The following is a 9,907-nucleotide window of genomic DNA, read 5'->3' as shown; positions in this document are numbered from 1 at the left end:
AATGCACCCTACTGGGGACAGGGGGACCGGCTGCCTCAAGGGCTGGAGTGGGGTTCACACAATCTCCTCCTGGAGGCAGGATCACGGATGAGAGGGCTTCTGTGGCCTGAGGCTGGCCAGGTCACAGCCCAGAGACTTGGTCCCTCCTACCTATCTCTGGAGCCCCTGGCACGTCCTGGCCTAGGATCCGCTTCCTTAGATTGGGTTGAGCGGAGCGTGATTGTATACAACAGGCGACCCATAAACCTGTGGGCTGCAAGGAGCCTAGAGATGAGGTGGATAATACCCTCCTCTCAGGCTAAGTCAGCAGCTCTTTGCCTTCCTATGCAAGTGCCCCATATATAGCTGTCAAATCAGTTGTAAATTAAAGAAATAAAGAGGCTTTCCTCTCTACCAGGAAAAACCACAGAATGTTCTGATTTTAGAGTAATTTTTTCCTCTGGATGTGAGGCTGAGACAAACATACCACTCTTCAGAATAAGTGAAGTGGGGTGGGGGAGTAAGGGAACAGGGCAGCCTGCAAGGCAGGGCAGCTGAAATGCCACTGTCCCTCCCACTGCCATGCCTGGCCCAACACAGCACCTGACATGGAGAGTAACCTGCAGGACCAACCATGGGAGCCTTCTTTCTTGTGTCCCCGTGTGGGAAGGGGGCCTGATCTAGCCAAGTATCAGCGACTTTGAGTCCATCCTCTTTGGGCCTCTGTGTCTCTGCCCACCCTGCCTCCCACCCTCTTCCTTCTGATACCACACCCCCAAGTTTCCTTTGGGCACCTTTCTGTCCCCTCTCTCAGACCATCTGGTTTATGTGGGCTTAATATTGGGCTGCAGGGGCAATCAGGTGACCTAGGCTTGGCCAATGAGGGCCTTACCTGGGAAATTTGCTGGAATGGATAGGAAAGAGAAGCTCACTTTCTGCAGGGCTTGCTGGGCCTGAAACAACTGGCTGCCATTTCTGCCCACCTCTTGGAACAGTCAGCCTATGCATGAAGCCAACACAGAGAAAAGTGTAGCCAGAAGAGACACAGAAGCCCGATAACATAACCTGAGCAACTGTCTGCAGCTGTTCCTAAAGTCCTGGGCTTTTCGTGTATGGGAACCAATAATTTTTCCCTTTACTTTCAGTCCTAACGGGAATTTCTGGTCACTTGCAGCCAAAAGAATCCTGACTGACATCACCCAAGGAGACAGAGTAAAGAGGGACAAGGATAGAGGTCCCAACTATTACCTGCCCCAGCCCCACCATGGCACTAGGGATCTCTCCATCTCAGGCTCCTGCCACCCTTTCCCACCTTGAGGATGAGGGTAACTCTTGGGAGCGATACCTCCATCCTGTTTCCCTTGCAGGTGGAGTGCCCAGCAAGGTGAACTCTGAGCTGAGGCCCCAGTACTGTCTATAGTCTCCCACAGTGCAGACTGGCCACTGTAGTCTATTATCTCATCTAATCCCCTCAAGGTCTGTTTTAACATTCTCTTTTGCAGATAGAGACTCAGAGAGGTGACAAAACTTGCTTCAGTTTCACAGGTCACCTGAGTCTCTGTAACTCCAAAGTTTGGACTTTTCCCATTTGTGTGCTTTCCTCCACCCTCCTCCCCCAACCCCTACACCCCCAGGAGGCTCTGCTGATTGCCCAATCCAGGCATCCAGGGTCAGGGACCAGGTGGATGCTGCCCAGTTTCAATCCATCCTGCAGAAAAAAACCACCACCATTAACACCAAGTACAGGAGCTGAGCTTTTAATGCCCCAATTTGCCTTAGTCTCCAGGCAGGACTGGGGAGAGCTAGAGCTTCCAGCTCTGGTTATGTGAAGAAGGAGGGGTCAGTTACTGAGGCAGCTCAATTCTGATGTCCCAGCTTCACAGCAAGGACTCTCCAGAATGGAGAATGGACTGGAGCTGCCAAAGATGGGCTCATCAGCAAGGGAGTTGGAATCTGGGACCTGTGAACATCCCCAGGGAAGGTGGGCCCAAGTCAATTTCCCACTCTTTGTTTCTATGCTCTTCAAGACAAGGGTGACATTGGAGACTCAGCTCTTTATTAAATGTGGGCAGGTGAGCATGGCTTCTAGGAGCTCCATCCTGGGCCAGATATGCTGTGGGCCGAGTGCTGGGTAGGAGAGCACATGGTTTCCAGAGCTGAGATGAGGGCCTGTCTCTTCACAGGCTGCACTGGGGAGGGGAGGCACTGGGCCAGGGCTCCAGGTCAGAGGTGAGACTCCAGACCTTGGTCCCAGATTCCAGTCCAATGTTGTTTCGTCAGGTCGGATGACTGCATTCTACTTTCACGCTACTGTCCCTACCTGCAGCCCAACCCCATATCTGGTCTGGCCTTGACGCCTGGCTAATTTAAAAAAAAACAACAAAAAAACCTGCTGAGGCTAGATACTGGGGTCTGTCCAATCTCAAAATGGTCACTATGAAGAGGAGATGATAATAGCAATTAATTAATTACAATAATTGATGTTATTCATAACATTAACTATAATCTGTACAGCTCCTTTACAAAGTGCTTTAACACACACACACACACTCGCATGCACACCTCATTTGATCTTCACAGCAGCCATGAATGGCAGGACCAGGGACTCAGGATTCCCATTTCACAGGGAAAGAAGGTGAGGCCCAGGGAGGAAAACAATTGCTCAAGGTTGTCAGCCATGAAACTGCTGCTGCTGAGGTGGTTTTCAGAGGCTAGATATACTCTGCCTGCCCGTCCAGCTCTTCATTCATTCCCCCATTCATTCCTTCCTCCCTCCATCTAGCATTTATTTAGCACCTACTGTGTGCCCCACTCTGCTAGATACTTATCCCTAAGCTGGGACACGTTTCCAGACAGCAAGATTTCTTCTGTTCCTGAGAGATGAGTTGTGGGAAGGAGGGTGCAGATCCCACTGGCCCCTGGGAACTCAGGACTCCAGATCAAGCCATCCTTGTGAGAGGTGGAGAGCCTCGTTAATTTTTTTTTTAACTCATGGAGCCTGTGAGACCTGGTCTGACAGGCACAGATCCTGGCGGAGAGCTGTTGCTGGGGGTGGGTGTTGGGGGACGGGAGACTCCTACAGCCGGTGGTGAGTCCTTGACAGGGCTTAGGCTGGTGCCACCTGGCTGGTCTCCGTCTTGGAGGCAGTGGTGGATGCTTCGTCATCACCCAGTGGGTTCTTGCCACAGCAGAGTGTGGTGAGCATGCAGTTCCGGAACTGGAAGGCAAGGGGCATGAGTCAGAGTCAGGGTCCACTCAAAGTGTGTGTAGCAAACTGGTGTAGTTGGCAAGATTTGCCTATAACTCCTTCCTGCTCTGCCCCTCACAGCCTTCACTCCCAGGTCAGATCTGGCTCTCTGGAGGGAATTTACTAAACATACGTGACCCCACCCAGAGATGCCCGGGACTAAACACAAGGGGTTTGTCACTAATGACATTCCGTGATGCCCTCTGTGTGCCAAGGGCAGTCTGTAAATTATCTCATTTAACTCAAGAGTTTGGGATTTTGCCGCTTCTATGGATGGAAAACCTGGGCCCAGAGAATGGAAGTGGTGCATTGCCCAAGGTCACACTGCTAGAAAGTAGCAGAGCTGCGATTTGGATCCAATATGCCTGACTCGAGAGCACATTTTCCCCACTGGATCATGGATTTTGCAGAGAAACCACTGGTCTATGTTAAGGACTGCTTTATCCTTTTATCTGTCAGAATAAGATTTTTTAGCTCTTTTTTTTCCTTGATGGAGACTGGCACCATCCCATTCACAGGCTTGGGATTTTGACCACTTTACTGTTAAAGCGGCCTTCAGAACCATCTGACTTGAGCCAACCCCAGAATCACCCAGAGGATTGTTAGAAATGCAGGTCTGGGCGGGGCCAGGAATCTGCATTCCTCCTAGATGCCTCTGATGCCCTGAGGGAGACCAACCCCCAGTCCAGTTTTGCAGATGGGAAGACTGAGACCCAGTCAAGGATGTGGCTTGTCTTCCACAGGCAGTGCCTGCGGCTTGGGGACCTGGACCCCCCTGCCCCGCCACCTGGCACCTGCTTGTTCATCATGATATAGATGACCGGGTTGTAGATGGAGGATGACTTGGCGAAGAATGCCGGGATGGTCATGAAGACAGGGCCAAAGTTAGAGCCCTGGTGGGTAAAGATGTAGAATGCCACGCTGGCGTAGGGCAGCCAACAGATCAGGAACGCAACGACCATGATGATGACCATGCGCGTGACTTCCTTCTCGGCCTTCTGGGTGGTGGCTGACTCCTGCTGCTGGGCAGCCGCCTGCAGGAACACAGGGCCTGGTGTGCAGACTGCAGCAACTCGGGGCCAGGGGCTGGGCTCTACCCATTCAGTGCGTGTGTCCCCAGCCCCCAGCACAGGACCATACCTCCTTCACTGTGAAGACCAGCTGTCCGTAGCAGAAGAAGATGACAATCATGGGGATGGTGAAGTGGACCACGAACATGTAGATGACGAAGGACTCGTTGTTGACCTCCGGTTTGAGCGTGTAGTAGTCAATCCCACACGAGCACTGCATGCCCTCTGGGATGTACCTGGTGGCCGGTGGAGAACGGGACAGGAGGGGGCATAATGGAGACCCACATATGAGGAACTTGGGAACAGGCGCCAGCTGGCCGGGTGACCTGCCGTGTGGCTGGCCTTGCTCTGGGCCTCACTTTCCCTCTGTAAAATGGAGATAATAAAATGTCTGCTTGGCTGTGAGACTATGAGAATCAAACCAATTGAGAGAAGGGGCTCAAATGCGCCGTGTGAAACAGTGTTGTTTCACTGTTTGTGTGGTGGCTGTGTGACTGGGACACGGCCCAGTCCTGCCGTCTCTCCCCTGGCTTGTGCATACCACTGGCCTGTGCAGGGTTTCTCCCGGACCCGCCGTCCCATGGCAGTGGAGCCAGGCCTCAGGCTATGCAAGGCAGAGGTTGGTGGGGGGGGGGGGGAATACTCCTCACCTCTGAATTTGAGATAGTACAACCAGGGGTCTTACTGAATAACAGGATGAGAGTATTTGCTAGCCCAAAGATGGGCATACAGGGTAACTAAGAGATATTTGCACAAAAGAGGAGAGGGGGAATGACAGGCCTCTGGGGCATGTGGTTAGAATTTTTTTCAAGGATTCTAGAGGACGGTGATACTGCACTGACCTCAGAAAACATGGTGTGTCTGTTGGCTGTGCTTACGAGGATGTAACTGGACCAGACGGAGAAAGAGGCTGGAGGCAGGGGGTGGGAGGATATGGGCTGGAATTCAGCAATGGGCAGAAAATGACCTCAGATTAGAGGTCATGATTGGACTGGGAGCCCTGCGGGGAGTTTTTATAGAGACTGAGGAGGAAAGGGAAGAGAGGGAATTTCCTGGAAGCAGGGAACGCGAAGCCTCTGGATACCTTCAGTCACCAGCCAAATTTCCCAAACTGCCTCCCCCCTTCACATCTCTCATCTCAGCCCCTTTTGGAGACAATGACCTGCAGACTGCACAGGACCTGGGTCCCAGGGGCGACAGTGTCACCACCTGCACTAGGAAGGCTCAGTCTCCCCAGGTGCTGAGGCCCAAGGTCAAAGGAAGCGGCCCACAGGGCACTGGACCAAAGAGGATTGGAATCTGGCCCTGGCTTAGTGGAGGATTAGGGGCACAGCCAAGGTGAAGGGTTGGACTTTTTGGATTCTCCTTAAGATGGGGACTCAGGAGGTGGGACTAGCCCCATAGCAACATTAGGGTCTGATCCTTTCTTCCCCTGCCCTAAACCCCAACCCCAGAAAAGTTACCAGCTCAGTGCCTGGAACCAGACAGCCCCAGGGTTGAGTGTGTCTGGGGGACCATAAGAAGACCCCTGGAGACCCATCCCTTCTGCCCAGTGCCATTACCTGGACCAGCCGGCTAGTGGGGGTGCAGCGCAGGCCAGTGCCATGACCCACGTGAAGGCGAGGCCCATGATGGCGTGGTTCTCCCCAAAGCGGAAGTTGCTCATGGGCTTGCAGACCACCACGTACCGCTCAATGGCCAGGACCACCAGGGACCACAGGGCGATTTCACCTGCAAGGCAGTCAGCTGTCGGTCAGCATGCTTCTTGCCTGGGCTCCACTGTCTATCTAAGGAGGTAGCTAGGAAGGCAACCTGGGGTAGGCCTGGCGTGAGGCCTCAGGGTGGAGCGGGGTTAGACATTGAGAACTGGGAAGGGGTGCAGGGCAGAGGGGCTGGTATGCCGGGGGAGTGGAGTAACTCTTAGTTTAGTTCAGTTAGAGCTCTGGGTTCATGAGGGACACCGAGATCAGATTAGGGATCGGGGTGGACTGGAAGCCCTGCAGGGAGTTTTTACAGGAGAATGTGTCCTTCCTGGGGCAACAGGCTGAGTCCCTGTTGAGAGGTGTCGCAGAGGCAGGGGAACCAGAGTTGGAAGTCCTTCCTCCCTCTGGAGCAGTGGCCCTTCCCCTCTAGGAAACAAAAGAACCTGGGCACGTGCGACCCTCTCTCAGGAGCCAGGAAGATGAATAATGTTTGGCTCAGAGGACCAAGGAGGAAATAATGATGGAGTTCAGACATCGTGCTGCACATCACCACAGAAATTCAGGGAGGAGGGTCATAGAATTTATCAACCAAACTGGGCCATTTCTGAGAGTGAAAGGGAACACTAGTAGCTATTCCAGGACCATGGTTGTAAATTGGGACTGACCCTGCAGAGAAGTGTCTGCCTGTCTTGCCCCTGCCTTCTGGCCTGAGACGGAATGATCTGTGGTCACTGAAGCTGACACCCAGTGATAGCCAGAGATTCCGGGGAATAGGGCTGAGGCAGCGCCTGGACACAATAGGGTGAGAAGGCAGGCAGCAGAGCAGTCCTTGTGGTTGGTGTTATGTCCCGGGGGCAGGGGCAGGGCCAGGGAAGTTCCTGGATCTGAGCCAGGAGACCTAGGGTCTGGTCACTGCCCTGCACATCCTTAAATGAGTCTTCCCCTCTCCATGCCTCACTTTTCTCATCAGCTAAGTGGGATCTATTGTCTCTGCAGCATTCCTGTGGGTTTTCCAATCAAAGAAACATTTAAAAGCATCTTCCAAAGCTACAGACCACACAGGTCTCATGCCTCCCTACGGGAGGGTTTGTCTGAAGCAGATGAGCTCCTCAACACAAAAAGCATTCGTGCGTGGCAGAGGCAGGAGGTGGGCTGGGGAGGGACTTAGCCCATGGCTCAGGGCAGGTAAAGCCCAATGGCTGGAGGACTGAGAATCTGCGCCCCACCCTGAGCGGGGAGCCCTGAGCACAGGGCCTATCTTGTCCATCTCTCTCCCCAGTGCCTGGCATGGGTCTGACCCAGGGCATCTGTTCTGAGGGGAACTGAACGTGCTTGCGGGGCCCACAGAAGTGGGCTTGAAACAGCTTTGCCCCTGCTGCAAAGTGACTGCTGCCGAGACTTCTCAGACTGTTTCCTTGCTGTAAAGCAAGACAATGGCACCACTCCAAGTGAGATTAAACAGTGCCTAGCTCATCACCACCAAAGTGTGTGTTGATTAAGCGAGAACTTTAGATGATGCCAATGATTGCAGAGGGCAGGAGGCCTTGTAACCCTCATCCCTAAGCCTGGAACTGTCCCCAGACACCTCCATGCCCTGGCTCCTGTACCCCCTGCCCATCCACACCACAACTCATACCGCCCAGCGTGGCAAAGAAGCCCTCCAGGTTGCATCCCGTGGCCCCGAAGACGAAGTATCCGTGCATGGAGGTGTAGAGGGTGGTGGTGAAGCCTCCGAAGACCATGAAGAGGTTGGCCACGGCCAGGTTGAGCAGGATGTAGTTGAGAGGCGTGCGCAGCTTCTTGTGCTGGACGGTGACGTAGAGCGTGAGGAAGTTGATGGGGAATCCGAGCACGATCAGCAGAAACATGTAGGCGGCCAGCATGGAGAACTGCCAGGGCTCGGCCAGGTAGTACTGCGGGTACTCGAAGGGGCTGCGCACCACGCCTGTCTTGTTGGAGAAGGGCACGTAGAAGTTGGGGCCCTCCGTGCCGTTCATGGCGAGGTCCCTGTGGCGGCCCCGTGGGCAGCTCTGACCCAGGAATGTTGCTGGGGCCTGAGCTTGGCCACACAGGGCTCCGGCTGGACAACTCCTGGTCCTGACCCCCCCAGACCCTTATAAAGTGACCTCCCCTCCCTAAGCTCCTGGCTGAATCAGCACCTGGGAGATTGAGGGCGTTATTAATCATATTAATCCCAGAGTAGGTGCTCAATAACTATTTGTGGAAGGGAAACTGGGGGCCTAATTGGCTTCCCAAGAGGGGCCAAGGTGACTCCAGGTAGAAGCCTGGGGTTGGGGCGGAGAGGTGCTGGGGACCCTGGGGAAGGACAGGATGCCTACCCCCACTCTTCCATCCCCCAGGAATCTCTGCCCATCTCAGCCTGATGGCCTTGGCCTGACATTGGGACCTCAGACTCCCAGCCCATTCCTCTCTGGCTTGGTGTGAGCTGACTTTGTCTCCCGCCGACTGGACCGTGAGCTCCCAGTGGGCAGGGGCTCTGGTTATTCTCCAAGTCTCTCATGCCTCACTCAGCCCCTGTCCTCCTTCCCCACCCAATGACCTCCTGGCTCATCCAGGTGCTGGACACTGACACTAGCCCATCTCGCCAGATTTTGAGCTTCATGAGGGCAGAGGTCACTTCCTGCCAGATGTGCAGCCTGGCATAGCCCAGGAGCTCAACTGAATGGGAATTCACTCACTCACTTGTTTATCAAACATCTGTGTCAGGTCATTGCGGAAACAACGATTGAGAAAGGAGGAGCTTAAGGCTGAGGAGGACCCTGATGTGGGAAGAACAGACCCCGGCACAGAGAGGGGAGGCACCTGCTTGGCAGAGGCGTCCAGGGAGGCGATGTTTGGGTCTTTGAGGGAGGGGAGCACTTTGCCAAGTTGCCAAGTTGGGAAGATAGCACACACTGAAGAAAAGGCTGGGCAGAGGCCTGAGGCCCATCTGGGCTGTGGCTGCACATGGGCTGGGCCAGTTCTGATACCAAGCTGAGGAACCTGGCTTGATCTGGAGGGCAGTGGGCAGCGGCTTGGGCAGATCTCAGGGACAGAAAGGTGACCGAATACCCCCATAGGACAGGAGGGAGTAAAGATGGAGAAGGGGACAGGGAAGAGGTTGACTGAAGGGGGAGGGGACAAAGGCTCTCGGGGACGCTGAAGCAAGGCCTTGCATCCAGGAGGCAGACCGTGTACCAAGCCCTGTGCTGGGCACCAGATCATTGCCGTGAGCGACGCAGGTGCAGTCTTGGCCTCCTGGGGACTCCAGTGTGAAGGGGAGGCAGAGCCTGGAAACAGGACTGGTTGGATACTGTGGCACACAGGCATGTCTGGGGACTCTGGTCAGCCTGGGCTAGGACAGTGGGCTTTGGATACCATGGAACCCCACAAGGGTGGGTCCCGGAATAGCAGGACGAGCTTTGGGACCAAATGGAGGCCTGATATTGATAGGCTCCCTTCATCTGTGACAGGAATGCGATGACACCTCCTAGGAATAAAGGGGGTAGCTGGGAGTGCCTGGCACACAGGGTGCTTGTCCAGCCACAAATGTGTATCGACCAAGTCACACAAGCCTGGGTCAGCAGTGGTGGCCCCAAGGGCAGGGGATGTCACTGGCTCTGTCCCCAGGGGAGCCTGGGAAGTTCACTCCTCCCCTCACACTGCTGTATCCGTAAGGCATGGAGACCTCAGGGAGCCACACCCGACTGCAGGATAAGCCCGGGTGCTTTCCCACCGGGGCCTGCCTCGTGGACCTTCGGACCTCACCACTTAGGCTTCATGGTCGCCCCTCGTTGGGCACGGCCCCTTTAGACCTTCCCTTTCATCCAGACTGAGGCTCTGCAGCCATACAGCCAGGGCGCAGCCCCATCACCTTCCTTCCCTGTGCCTCAGTTTCCCACTCTGGT

General features: G+C 54.6%; 1 protein-coding gene across 1 annotated transcript; it reads right to left on the bottom strand.

The window, feature by feature from the left end:
• Positions 1 to 1,721: 1,721 nt before the first annotated feature.
• RHO (rhodopsin) lies at positions 1,722 to 8,186 on the bottom strand. The gene is made up of 5 exons (XM_081105855.1): positions 7,636 to 8,186; positions 5,859 to 6,027; positions 4,367 to 4,532; positions 4,021 to 4,260; positions 1,722 to 3,196 (listed from the first exon to the last, which is right to left on the bottom strand). The coding sequence occupies exons 1-5, from the start codon at positions 7,994 to 7,996 to the stop codon at positions 3,086 to 3,088; spliced, it is 1,047 nt and encodes a 348-aa protein (XP_080961981.1). The 5' UTR covers positions 7,997 to 8,186; the 3' UTR covers positions 1,722 to 3,085.
• Between the last annotated feature and the right edge of the window lie 1,721 nt (positions 8,187 to 9,907).

Source organism: Myotis nattereri (assembly GCF_964212035.1).
Source record: "Myotis nattereri genome assembly, chromosome: 14".
Classification (NCBI taxonomy): Eukaryota; Metazoa; Chordata; class Mammalia; order Chiroptera; family Vespertilionidae; genus Myotis; species Myotis nattereri.
The sequence above is the reverse complement of the archived record's forward strand: the minus strand, read 5'-3'. Positions and strand labels throughout refer to the sequence as shown.